The 13466-nt window shown below is 40.1% G+C and overlaps 1 protein-coding gene across 2 annotated transcripts in view; it reads left to right on the top strand.

The window, feature by feature from the left end:
- The window catches only part of LOC127415340 (matrix metalloproteinase-23-like), a 47160-nt gene extending 39718 nt beyond the window's left edge, over positions 1-7442 (top strand). For both annotated transcript variants that reach the window (XM_051654076.1, XM_051654077.1), the window contains exon 8: positions 7006-7442. In XM_051654076.1, coding sequence (XP_051510036.1) covers positions 7006-7180 — 175 coding nt within the window. In that variant the 3' untranslated portion in view covers positions 7181-7442. The remainder of the gene's footprint in view (positions 1-7005) is intronic.
- Positions 7443-13466: the final 6024 nt, after the last annotated feature.

Raw genomic sequence — 13466 nt, forward strand, 5'->3', positions numbered from 1 at the left:
GTTGATTAGCGACAGGTAGTTATCAATGAGAATGAAGTAGATTATGTTTATCAATACTTTCGAAAAATCAGCATCAGAGGCCTGAAAATCTGTGGGCAGTTCTGATTCAAAGCGTCCTGGTAGGGAAAAACCAGGAGGGTTACGCATCCCTGAGCTCTGTATAGTGAATGGAGTATGATACTGTTAAAAAGGCTGTAATAAATGTATGAGGTGGTGCCTGAGACTTATAGGCACAATTTTCGGACTCTAAGACATAAGCAAGTGGAGACCTACCTTGATGTGGCTTGGCAGCAACAGACAATTTTTGAGCGATGGCTCAAAACGTGCAAGTTTAATACCTTCGCTGATCTGAAGCAGCTCATCCTCATGAAAGTGTTTAAATCTAGCCTTTCCAAACAGTTAGAAGTCCATATGTGGTGGAGCATGGGGTGACTGATGTAAAGAAAGCAACCATGATGGCGGACACCTATGAGCTTTCTCATATAGAGTTGATAGAGAGAGACAGGCCTAAGGCAGGTGGGTGGAGACAAACTGTTGAAGAATCTAGAGTAGAAGGTAAATGAAAAGGTGAGTGGTCATTTTTCTTTAAACCTGCTACCCCTTGGGAAAGAGCCCCACGTGCTAGGGAGACACAGAGCACAGAGCTGTTGCCCTGTGGAGGTGGAGGTAGGTATAGGAGAATCTCATTTTGACCAAGTTAGTGGTTTACCTGATACTGCTTAGTTTGACAGGGATTACTCTGCACTTTTCTCGTTACATGATTTAGCTGTCACTTTTGAGAAATGGCAGGAGAATGCTGAGGGTTTCTATGTAAAAAATAAAAAATGTCCTTATGAGAAAATGGAGGCATCCATGTTGTCCTGCGAAAGATGACTGGAGAGTGGTCGACCAGATGGTGTTGCCCAAAAGTTTTTGGATGGATCTGTTGTATCTCACTCATGAGTCGACTATGGCTGGGCATGTGGCCATTTGTAAAACTCAGGAGCGAGTCCTGTGACACTTTTATTGGCCGAAGTTGCATAAAAATGTTGTCTCCTTTTGTTGTACATGTCATGCCTGTCAGATTGCGGAAAGCCAAACCAGATTATCCCTATGGGGCCTTTATGTCCTCTGCCTGTTATGGAAAAGCCCTTTTCTCACATAATGATCAACTGTGAAGGGCCCATATACAGTTGTGCTCAAAAGTTTGCATACCTTTGGAGAATTGGTAATATATGAACCATTTTTAAAGAAAACATGAGTGAGCAGGCAAAACACATTTATTTTATTTCTTATGGGATTCATATTCAACTGCAGGTTATAACAGAATGGCACAATCATAAAACAAAACATGGCATCAAAGAAAAAAATGAAATGACCCCTGTTCAAAAAATCTGCATACCCTTAGTTCTTAATACTGTGTATTGCCCCCTTTAGCATCAATGACAGAGTGCAGTCTTTTGTAATAGTTATCTATGAGGCCCCAAATTCTTACAGGTGGTATAGCTGCCCATTCGTCTTGGCAAAATGCCTCCAGGTCATGCAAAGTCTTTGGTCGTCTTGCATGAACCGCACGTTTGAGATCTCCCCAGTGTGGCTCGATGATATTAAGGTCAGGAAACTGTGATGGCTACTCTAGAACCTTCACTCTGCTGTAACCACTGGAGGGTCAACTTGGCCTTGTGCTTAGGGTCACTGTCGTGCTGGAAAGTCCAAGAGCGTCCCATGTGCAGCTTTTCTGCAGAAGAATGCAAATTGTCTGCCAGTATTTTCTGATAACATCCTGCATTCATCTTGCCATCAATTTTCACAAGATTCCCTGTACCTTTAGAGCTCACACACCCCCAAAACATCAGTGAGCCACCACCATGCTTCACAGTGGGGATGGTATTCTTTTCACCATAGGCCTTGTTGACCCCTCTCCAAACATAGCGCTTATGGTTGTGACCATAAAGCTCAATTTTGGTCTCGTCACTCCAAATTACAGTGTGCCAGAAGCTGTGAGGCATGTCAAGGGGCTGTCGGGCTTTTTTGTGGCATTGGCGCAGCAACTTGACCGTGCAGCTCATATTTGTTCAAGTATCGTCATATTGTGCTTCTTGAAACAACCACACCATCTTTTTCCAGAGCAGCCTGTATTTCTCCTGAGGTTACCTGTGGGTTTTTCTTTGTATCCCGAACAATTCTTCTGGCAGTTGTGGCTGAAATCTTTCTTGGTCTACCTGACCTTGGCTTGGTATCAAGAGATCCCCAAATTTTCCACTTCTTAATAAGTGACTAAACAGTACTGACTGGCATTTTCAAGGCTTTGGATATCTTTTTATATCCTTTTCCATCTTTAAAAAGTTCCATTACCTTGTTATGCAGGTCTTTTGACAGTTCTTTTCTGCTCCCCATGGCTCAGTATCTAGCCTGCTCAGTGCATCCACGTGAGAGCTAACAAACTCATTGGCTATTTATACACATACACTAATTGCAATTTAAAAAGCCACAGGTGTGGGAAATTAACCTTTAATTGCCATTTAAACCTGTGTGTCACCTTGTGTGTCTGTAACGAGGCCAAACATTCAAGAGTATGTAAACTTTTGATCAGGGCCATTTGGGTGATCTCTGTTATCATTATGATTTAAAAAGGAGCCAAACAACTATGTGATAATAAATGGCTTCATATGATCACTATCCTTAAATAAAAGACAGTTTTTTTTGCATGATCAGTCATATTTTCAAAATCAATGCCAAAATTTCACAATTTCTGCCAGGGTATGCAAACTTTTGAGCACAACTGTATATAGAACTGGATCACTGACGCAACAGTAAACTTCCAGCAGGAAGTGTTCCAGCGGCCATCTTTGTGTGCACCAACTGCCATAGACCCTCAATGACTGACAGCCGATGACACCGCCATTTCCATCTCCGAGCTCTGGCAACAACAGTCATATTTCGCCCTCTAGTGACATTCATGATTAATGTTTAACCTCATGAGATGCAAGCGTGACTACTGTGTGCATTTTCCATTTCCCCTTTTGATTCTTAACTAGTACGACGTAATGAACAAACAATTTCTAGTTTTCCTAAAACTTGATGTCCACATATGTGGATAGCGGGACTAAGTTGTGAAATGTTAAATAATACCAAGCTATAGAAAATCTAATTGTTTATTATGTTTCCAGGAGTGTTGGTTATTCAAGTTTTTGAGACTTTACAGACATTACATTAGAAATTTGCATAATTAATTCTGATTCAAAGTAAAAGCCAGCATCATCCAATCACTGACAACCATGTTAAAATACAATTATACATTATAATTTGTGAATCTATGTACTGATTATCATTGTCACATGTCTGTCAAACATGTTGAGTGGTCCAAACATCATCTGCAGCCTGAAACTGAACTTTTGGTCGATTTTAGGAATATATACACTTAGCTGCATAGACATAGGATGCTCCCTTGCTCTCTAATTAGTGAATGACTTAACCTCCAGTGTGCTGTCTGTCTGCACTGGTCTCAGAACAGTTCAAAATACACTTTACTGCATTTACCCACAGATGTGTTAATGTTGAAAGTTATTCAAAATAACTAACATGTTTTTTCAACTTTTGGGGGAATTATGTCCCAAAATCCACGTATGTGGACATCATGTTTATCAGCGTGCTGATGCGCGAAAAATTAATGCATTTTTAAAGCGGCATATCAAACGAAACTTGAGATGCGACTCTTTACACCCAAAAAGGTTTCAATTAAAAACTTTGAGATTTCTTACCAGCTGTTGTGTCACGTGACTTTGTGTGCCAGAAGTTTAACCCTTAAAGGACAGTCTAGAGTCTTGTGAACAGTATTCAGTCAGTTTAAATAAATTTAAATTATGCATTGAGTATAAAGAAGCCAAAATACAAAGTCCATGCATATGGACACGGGATCGCATGAGGTTAGTTTTTTTTATGGATTATATTCGTTAAAATGGAGAAGATATAAGTGGATTGTGATGTCAGAGCATTCACCTGCCCCCGTGTGCAGCCTATCAGTGCAGCACAACGATCATCAAGTAACATTGTAAACTTTCCACGAGTTGCAATGCAAGTAGGAAAAGCTGTAATATCTGCTTGTTTTAGGGTGACACCCTAAATGTTCTTTCCCATGGAGGGTTCTTAAAAAAGTCAGACCTGGATTTCTAAATTGCATAAAATTCCAGGATTTGCCTGTTTTCCTGTTGAAGTGCCCTCTGTACTCATACATACTGTAGATACATATTATACACTGTGTGCATTTGCCATTTAAACCTAGCGGATCGGTATAACCATCTTTGCATGTCTCTTTCCCTCTCTGCGCGCCCGCTGTGTGTGATTAGAGAGAGGGAGAGACAGAATGTGCACTCTCAGGAAAGTAACCATGGGAAAAATGCACTTTTTAATTAAAACATTTACCGTACGTGAAACAAGTAACTCTGAACGAACACTTCAATGTTTGAAATAAATCTCTCTAAAAATGTATGTTTGTATCTGTGATGAGGAGGAGGGTGTGGCCAGGCCGTGATGGAGCATGGCTGGCGCTGAATCAGCTGATCAGCGGGAGAGCGAGATAAGGGGCGGCCGGAGATGCCGGTTCGAGAGAGAGAGAGACGCAAGCTGCTGCGTTGCATGCGTGTCTGTTTAAGTTCATTGTTTAAGTTCATTTATGCATTAAAAGTTTATGTTGACTGTCCAGCCGCTTCCCGCCTCCTCTTTGCCCAAACTTTACCTGTTACAGTGGTGCCGAAACCCGGGAGGGAGGAGTCATGGAGTCATCGCCGCTGCCATCCACCAGGGGAGCAGCCGCGGCTGTCTGCCTGGGGACAGAGGGGTCGCTGCCGGCCGCCGAGAGCCAGAGGAACCATGGCCGTCTGTCGAGAAGGGGAGGAGCGGTTCCGTCTGCCAGGGGCCGGAGGACACGCTGCCATCCAGCGGGGGAGGAGTGAGCTGGCATCCGCCAGAGGAGCAGTTTAGGACAGCGCGTCCGGGAGCCAGCGAGAAAGTTCTTCCCTCTCCCCCAGGTTCACAGGTGGCGGGGTGGGCCATCAGCTGACAGAATGGCAGGAAGGGCAGCGTCTCCCCCACAGAGATGGGGGGGGGGGGTTGTTGGTCAGATCGGTGGTGCCCCAGTGATGGAGCACAGCTGGCGCTGAATCAGCTGATCAGCGGGAGAGCGAGATAAGAGGTGGCCAGAGACACCGGGTCGAGAGAGAGACACACGTGGCCGCATTGCATGTGTATCTGTTTGTTTGTTTAAGTTTATGTATTAAAAGTTTATGTTGATTTTTCAGCCGGTTCCAACCTCCTCCTTACCCAATGTTTACCTGTTACAGTATCTTACCTCAGTTTAAATGAACTTGTTTACATTCAGCTGATCTGTTTACCACTGAAGTTTGTTAGTGGTGGATAATGTTTGATATAGATATACATAACTCTCTTGGGCTTTCCATAAACAGAAAGAATTCACGACTTTAAATAAATAGTTACGTGTAGGATGCTTGTGTTGTAGGGATGTAAAGGGAGATTTTAGAAAAAAATTGCTACTAAGTAGGCCTGTGCAAAGTTGATGTACTGCTGTATAAAACAGCAATAAAGTAATTAAGTTCAACAGTTATCAGCGTGTTTTGGATGTGTATGGGCGTGAAGTTGAAAAAATAAGTATTTAATGTAACTTCTATTAATCGACTATCACAATATCTAGGGCAATAATTTATAATTAAATTGTCATAATTGTGCAACAAGCCCTATGAGAATCTAATGAAAATCACCATAGAGAATCATGAGAATTAATAAAAAAAACAACAAAAAAAAAACAAACACTCCAGATGCATAACAGTAATGAGAATTTTGGTGAAGGAAATGCGCTAAATTGTCATGTCACTTTCTTAAAAAAACCTTAATGGTCCTAAAAAAGATTTCATTTTCTTATATTAAATTCCATTTTATTCTATTTTCTTAATTCTTTAAATAATTTATTGTATTTTTGTTTAGATTTTTACAACGGCATTTTAGTACCACGTCAAAAAAAAAAAAAAAAAAAAAAGGAATAAAGGTTTTGAGAATAATTTCATAACATGCCTTTTATAAATCAAAGTTTCAAGAATAAAGTCATAGCATTATGAAAATAAAGTAGCATATTGCGTGAATAATGTAGAAATATTTAGAGAAATCAAATCACAATATTAAACAGCACGCCATTATCACAACAGACGCCGAGAAAACGGCTTCATTAACGCAAGATGTGGTGGATTGAGTTGAATCATACTTTAGGATATGATTTAGCAATAAAGAAATCCTTGGTCTTTTGGTGCATCAGCACAGAATTATTATTAGTATTTGGACACTGCAGCGGTTATGTAGGATATTGAGAAAGAACCAGACAGATTCAAGCAGTCCTGCTTGGTGTAGGTGATGACTTGTATGCATTTTTGTTCTCAAAATAATACTGTCCCCATGTGATTTACAACAGTTCCAGTTCACTTTAGTGTAAGTCTATATCTCACACCTTCCTTGAAGGGTTGAAAACTCCTGTACTAATGCACACCTCATTCATGAACAGAGCTCACAAAAACCTCCCACAAATTTAGCTGGGCAAACTTGACAACCAAGTTGCATAACCAGTGTTATCTCTCTGGTTGGTGTTTTACCCAGACGCTCAACTCATCACTTGATGTTACTTTCTTTATGACTTACTCTCAAAATATTATTACTTTAATTTCATATTGATACGACTTTATTCTCGTAATTTAGACTATATTCTCAAAATATTATTAACTTAATTTCATAATGATATGATTTTACTCTCGTAATTCTTAAAAGATATCAAAACTTTATTCCCATAATTTTGACTTTATTCTCAAAATATTATGAATTTATTCTTAAAATTGTAGATTTATATTTTATTTTGATGTAGCACTAAAAGGCAGACATAGATTTTGGGGTGAAATTTGACATGTGAGATTCGCCTGAAAAGTGTTTGTTACTAATGTTCTTGCATGAATTATTGTCTCATGTTCATAGCTGGTATAAAGATGGTGAGCTGCTGGAATTTTCTCACCCCGGCTACATTTCCCTGAAGGACGACCACATAAGTATTGTGGCAAATGCCATCAACGAGGGCACGTACACCTGCGTTGTGCGCAAGAAGAGCAAGGTGCTCACCACGTACTCTTGGAGGGTACGAGTGCGCTTCTGATAGCCAGATCATTAGTACAAAGAGACCAGATCCAAATCACCCATCCCTGTGTTCTGACTGAATGAGAGGGTTCTGACATCACTCCTCTTAGGACAGACATACTGTTGAAGAAACAGAAGATACTAATGTAAAGATCAGGTTTAAACTGGCCCCCTGCTGACTTGGGCACATGTTTATACACAAAATTATCAAACGTGTTTAATGTCTTGTATGTGGTGTAACTACATTTCTTATTTGCCAAATAAAACAATTTATTCTGTGATTTGTTGTGATTTTAAGCATTTAATTGACAAGTCAACATTCAAATCCATTTGGATAAAGTTCAGTATGAAAACGTATCTCAGGTTTGTGGACACAGCTGATCACCATGACTGAACTTCTGCTATATGTTCACTGGAGTAATACAGATTACTTTTATGCTGCCTTTGTGATTTTTGGAGCTTTAAAGTTCTGGTCACCATTCACTTGCATTGTATGGGCCTACAGAGCTGAAGTAATCTTCTAAAAATCTTTATTTGTGTTCAGCAGAAGACAGTAAGTCATACACATCTGGGAAGGCATGAGGGTAAATAAATGATGAGAGAATTTTCATTTTTGGGTGAACTATTCCTGTATGTCTTTGAATCTGGGCAAATGGTATATTTTCAGTCAACCAAGGCGAATGGAAACATGTAAAAGAATGGAATATGAGGATCTTTACAGAGTAAAAAAAACAAAAAAAACATGTTCCTTGTAAGAGATCCATTTTTCATCTTTGGCTGTAGATCTGTGAGTTCCTTTTTCATCTTTTCCAAGGGATTTTAAGTCAAAGGTTGATAATACTCAGTCACCCCTCCTGAATATACTGATCTTTTCCCACACTACAACAGCTCCTCCCTTATCAGCTGGTTTCACGGCAATCTCTTTGTTCTCTTCAAGTCATCTTTTTTTTTTTATTTATTAATTTTTTTATTTTTTATTATTCCATTCATAAAACAAACACAACATAAAATACAGAATCAATTATATACATTACCCCCCCACCCGACACAAACACGCACTACAGTGGTCACCAACAATTAGAACATAAAAATGAAAAAAATGAAAAAAAAAACATTGAAAAAAAGGTATACTTTCAAAAAACAAGAATGCACATACACATCTGAACTACAAATCTCTCTCCACTGCCCCTCCCCGATATCCCTCCAAAAAAGCCAAATATCCACCCCACTTCCTGTCAAACAAATCCCATTTTCATAGCCTTCTATGAATCATCTCCTTGAGTACCTCCACCCCACCCATCTTCTCACACCACTCCCGAAACGAGGTTGCCCAAGTCGACTTCCATCCCCGGAGGATGATCCGTCTGCCGATCATTACTCCTGCTAGGACCCAACTTTTTAAAAGTCTACCCCCAATACTAATGACCACCCCATTGCCTAAGATACAGAGTCTAGGGAAAAATGAAAATTGAGTGTCCAATACGTCACACATAAAGCTCTGAACCCTCAACCAAAATTCTTGGATCTTAACACAACCCCAAAAAACATGGTTTGTGTCCCCGTCTTCTGATTGGCATTGCCAGCAGGTGGGTGTGTCATTAAGACCAAGCCTATACAATCTAGAGTGGGTCCAACAGAATTGATGTAAAATCTTAAACTCCTCCAATACCAAGTTTAAATCTTTCTCCCATAATCTCTTGAGAGAAGTTGAAGCTCCATCCCCCAGACTCTGAATTAACAGGGAGTAATACACTGATGCCTCATGACCTTTTCCAAAAGCAGTAATCACCACTTCCAGAGTATCTGCCACTTTAGAGGTGTGTATACTACTCCCAAAAACAGTACAGAGCAGGTGTTGCAGCTGTAAATACCTAAAGAACTGAGATCTGGGAATCCTAAAATGTTGAACCATATTTTCAAAGGATCTCAACACTCCAATCTCATATAGTTCACAGAGCATATTAACCTCCCTCACAATCCGCTCTGACCAGCAGAAAGGGGACTTAATACATAATTTTGGGTTCAGCCATATATGTTCGAGGCAACATTTAAATAAATGTACGAATTAAACACTCTGGACACTTTTGTCCATACCGAGTGCAAATGCAAGATAACGGGGTGTAACTTCTCCGTTTAGTTTAATAGAAAGGCTTTGCATTGGCACAATGGGGCAAGAACTTCCTGTTCAATACAAAACCAGGGAGGGGCTCTCTCAGGTGGAAGTGTCCAATGAGCCAAATGTCTGAGACTGAATGCATAATAATAAAACAAAATTTTGGGTAGGCCTAGCTTACCTTTGTCAATCGGCCTACATAACCTACTGAAATGTAATCTGGGACGCTTACCATTCCAAATGAAGGACTTCGCTATACTATCAAATTGCTTGAAATGAGAGAGGGAGACATGTATAGGGAGAGACTGTAGCAGGTAGTTGAATTTTGGAAAACAATTCATTTTAATAACATTAACCTTCCCAATCACAGATAAATGTAATGAAGCCCACCTGCCCACATCGCTCGAAAATCTTTTTATTAAGGGGTCAAAATTAACTAAATCAGACAAATTTGCTGGGAATAAAATGCCCAAATACTTAATGCCCTGTTTGGGCCTCTGGAAGGCGCCCGGCTGAAAAGCCGTTACTGGGCAGTATGCTGTCAGAGCCAAAGCTTTGGATTTAAACGAACTGACTCTGTATCCTGAGAACTTAGAAAAGGAATTCATAATTCTGTGGAGGCAAGGCATAGATATAGTGGAGTTGGAGACGAATAATAAAATATCATCTGCTTAAAGCAAAAGCTTATGCGCCATACCTCCCGCCACCACCCCTGGAAAATCATCTTCCTTTCTTATCGTGGCTGCTAATGATTCCAGGGCAAGACAGAACAATAATAGGGAAAGAGGGCAACCCTGCTGGGTGCCCCTATCCATTGTAAAATAATCTGAAATGAATCCATTTGTTTGTACCACTGCTACCGGTTGTCAATAAAGTAACTTAATCCATCCCATAAAAGTATTCCCGAACCCTTATATTTCCAAAATTTTTAAGATAATCCCATTCTACCATATCAAACGCCTCTTCGGCATCAAGTGAGATGGCAGCGACCGGAGCCCGATCATTCGCCACTGACCACATGATATTGATGAAAAGCCTAATGTTATCAGTAGAGCTGCAGCCCCAAATAAACCTCACCTGATCTATATGTATAAGAGGTGTCATAACTTTACTTAATCGGTTAGCCAAAATTTCGGACAATATTTTAACGTCTTGCTGGCTCAGGGAAATTAGACGATAACTCCTACACTCGCTTGGATCTTTGTCTTTTTTAAGAATCAGACTGATCCGGGCTTACGTCATGGTTGGCGGAAGCTTTCCATTCTTTAATGATTCCATATAAACTTCCAACAAAAATGGAGCCAGTTCTGTAGCATAAGATCTAAAAAAAGCCATCTGGCCCCGGAGCCTTACCTGTAGGCAAGGCCTTAATTACCTCACTAAGCTCCTCCAAGGTTATCTCAGAATCAAGAGAATTTTTTTGCTCAATCGTCAGTTTAGGGAGTTCTAATGGTTCCACAGAATTCCTAATATCTTCATCCGTAGACGAAGACATGGAACTATAGAGATCAAGATAAAATTATTTTAAAGCATTATTAATATCAATGGCCAAGGTAAAAATTTCACAACCAGCAGATTTCACTTAGGGAATGGTAGAAAAAGACTCTCTCTGCTTTATATATCTAGCCAAAAGCTTCCCTGCTTTGTCCCCTGACTCAAAGTACGACTGTCTTGCCCTGAATAGCCAAAACTCCACCTTCTGAGAAAAAAATAGTATTATATTTGTATTTCAATCGTGTCAATTCTCTGAGGCCATCAGATGACATTCGGCACTTCACCTCTGCCTCGGCACTTTTAATATTCCCTTCCAACTCCACGAGTTCTCGTGCTTTGGATTTTTTGGTGAATGAGGCATACTGTATGATCCGACCCCTAAGAATTGCTTGGTCTCCACATAAACATAGATTTCAGCCTTTAACATTTGTTGGAATTCAGGATTTTTCAAAAGGGATAAAGCGGCAACTATATGATTTGTTTTTCTCTGTATGTGGCAACGTTTCTAAACTCACCAGGGCGTGATCTGAGACTAAGATGTTTCCAATTGAGCAATCAACAACAGATGAAATGAGGGACTTAGATATATATATAAAAAAAATCAATTCTAGAATAAATCTAATGGACTGATGAAAAAATGTATAGTCCCTACCAGATGGGTTCAAAAGTCTCCAAATATCTGTAAGACCAAGATTTTTACACATCCTGTGAAGCATCAATGTTGCTCTAGGGGGCTTACACACTTTTGCTTCACTATGATCAAGGAGATTGTCCATCAGTAGATTAAAGTCTCCTCCCAGTATTATATCATAAGGGGTGCCAGCGGCCTGCAGCATCCTTTCAAGATCTATAAAAAAGCCCTGATCATCAGTGTTAGGTACGTAAATATTAGCCAAAATCAACCTTTGCCCCTGAATTTTTGCTAAAACAATAATGACTCTTTCTAATTTATCTTTAATCTGTTTAAGACATTTGAATTGTAAATGCTTACTTATCAGTGTAATGACTCCCCTGCTCTTACTTGAGCCAGCACTAAAGAAAACATGTCCACCACATATCTTCCCAAATTTTTCAGCTTCCTGTGGGGAAAGATGCATTTCTTGAAGAAACACTATATCAAATTTCTTACAATTGAGAAATAACTTTTCTTCTTTTAATGGGGTGCCCCAACACATTCACATTCCACGTGGAGAGAGAATCCACTCATATTAACATTTGACATTTTGACATATTAGAAAAAAATAGATTGTGTGTCAAAAATAAAATTATAAAGACCACATTTAGTTTAGTGCAACAATCAAACCCAAACTTCCCCCCGAACCAAACAAACAGAAAAAAGAAAAATATGCACATTAACCCTGCGCACGACAATGCCAATTGGCGTCCATCCCTCTAAACTAAAACAGTCCATGTACGCTCATGTAGATTCATCCACATAACTGTCCCAAAGGTGTGTTCCTCCACAAAACAAACTCCAGCCTCTAGTGGAACCAGCACACAAAAATAAATAAATAAAAAATACATTTAAAAAAGGCTGTTTATTTTCCTCGGACAGTCAAACAAATGTTCAGTGAGCCAGCCCATTCAACTGCTACATGAGTGCAACAAATGACCCAATCACTCCAACGTCCTGCAAGAAATACTCCACAAAACAAACTCCAACCAATTGGAGGCATAAGCACAAAGAATGTGGAGGCATCATCCACAACACCATCCCGAAGGAGTGCTGCTACACAATACAAACTCCAGCCGCTAGGCAGAACCAGCACAAAAAGAAACAGAAAAGGCACTCAGCTTCCTCGGACGATCAAGTGGATGTTCAGTGACTTGGTTCACTTGGCTGCAACGTGAGAACCACAAAATAACTTACTAAGTCCATTGACTTTATGAAGGACATGGCTTGCTGGGACATTCTCAATTTGGCCGGGAACATCAGTGCAAAAGTGACCTTCTGTTGATGTAAGAGTTTCTTGCATTCCTTGAATCAATTACGTTTCTCTCGTCGAATTCGCAAAGTCTGGGAACAAGAAAATGCTGTGGTTCTTCCAAGAAAGCCTGCCTTTACTCCTCACCTTGCGTAACAAGATCTTTATGAGATGATCTCAGAAATTAGGCCAGAACTGATCAGGACCTGTCTACCCCAGTGGACTGCCGAGCTGGGACCCTGTGAGCTCGCTCGATTTTCAGCTTATGGCCTGTTATATCAAGCAGATTTGGAAAGAGCCCATCCAGGAATTCCACAATATTCTGACCCTTTGCTCCCTCAGGCATTCAAACAATTTAGACGTTATTCCGCCGGTTACGATTGTCAGCTTGAGCACGTAAGTGTCTTTTAATGTCTCCAGAGCCCGAGGATTTTGAATTCTTTGACATATTGTCTTCCTAGAACAGTTATGGATCAGGGTGTAACGAATCTCACCGGTTTATGATGCAAAAAGTATAAAAACTAGCAAAGTGCACAGAGCTTGCCGTTCACACGTCTGAACCTCGCATGGTGTCACTCGACTCCCCTCTGCAAGCCATCTAAATGCCTGGGACTCATCTTTTGTAAGACTGTGATATATAAATCTTTGTTGTTTGTCAAATGTAACTTTTGATCAGAATGTTGATTGTTGGGTTTGAATTATTTGGAAGAAACGTAGATTTGGGTCTGAAGTGTTGGGTTTGAATTATTTGGAAGAAATGTAGATTTGGGTCT

Source organism: Myxocyprinus asiaticus, chromosome 24, assembly GCF_019703515.2.
Source record: "Myxocyprinus asiaticus isolate MX2 ecotype Aquarium Trade chromosome 24, UBuf_Myxa_2, whole genome shotgun sequence".
NCBI lineage: Eukaryota > Metazoa > Chordata > Actinopteri > Cypriniformes > Catostomidae > Myxocyprinus > Myxocyprinus asiaticus.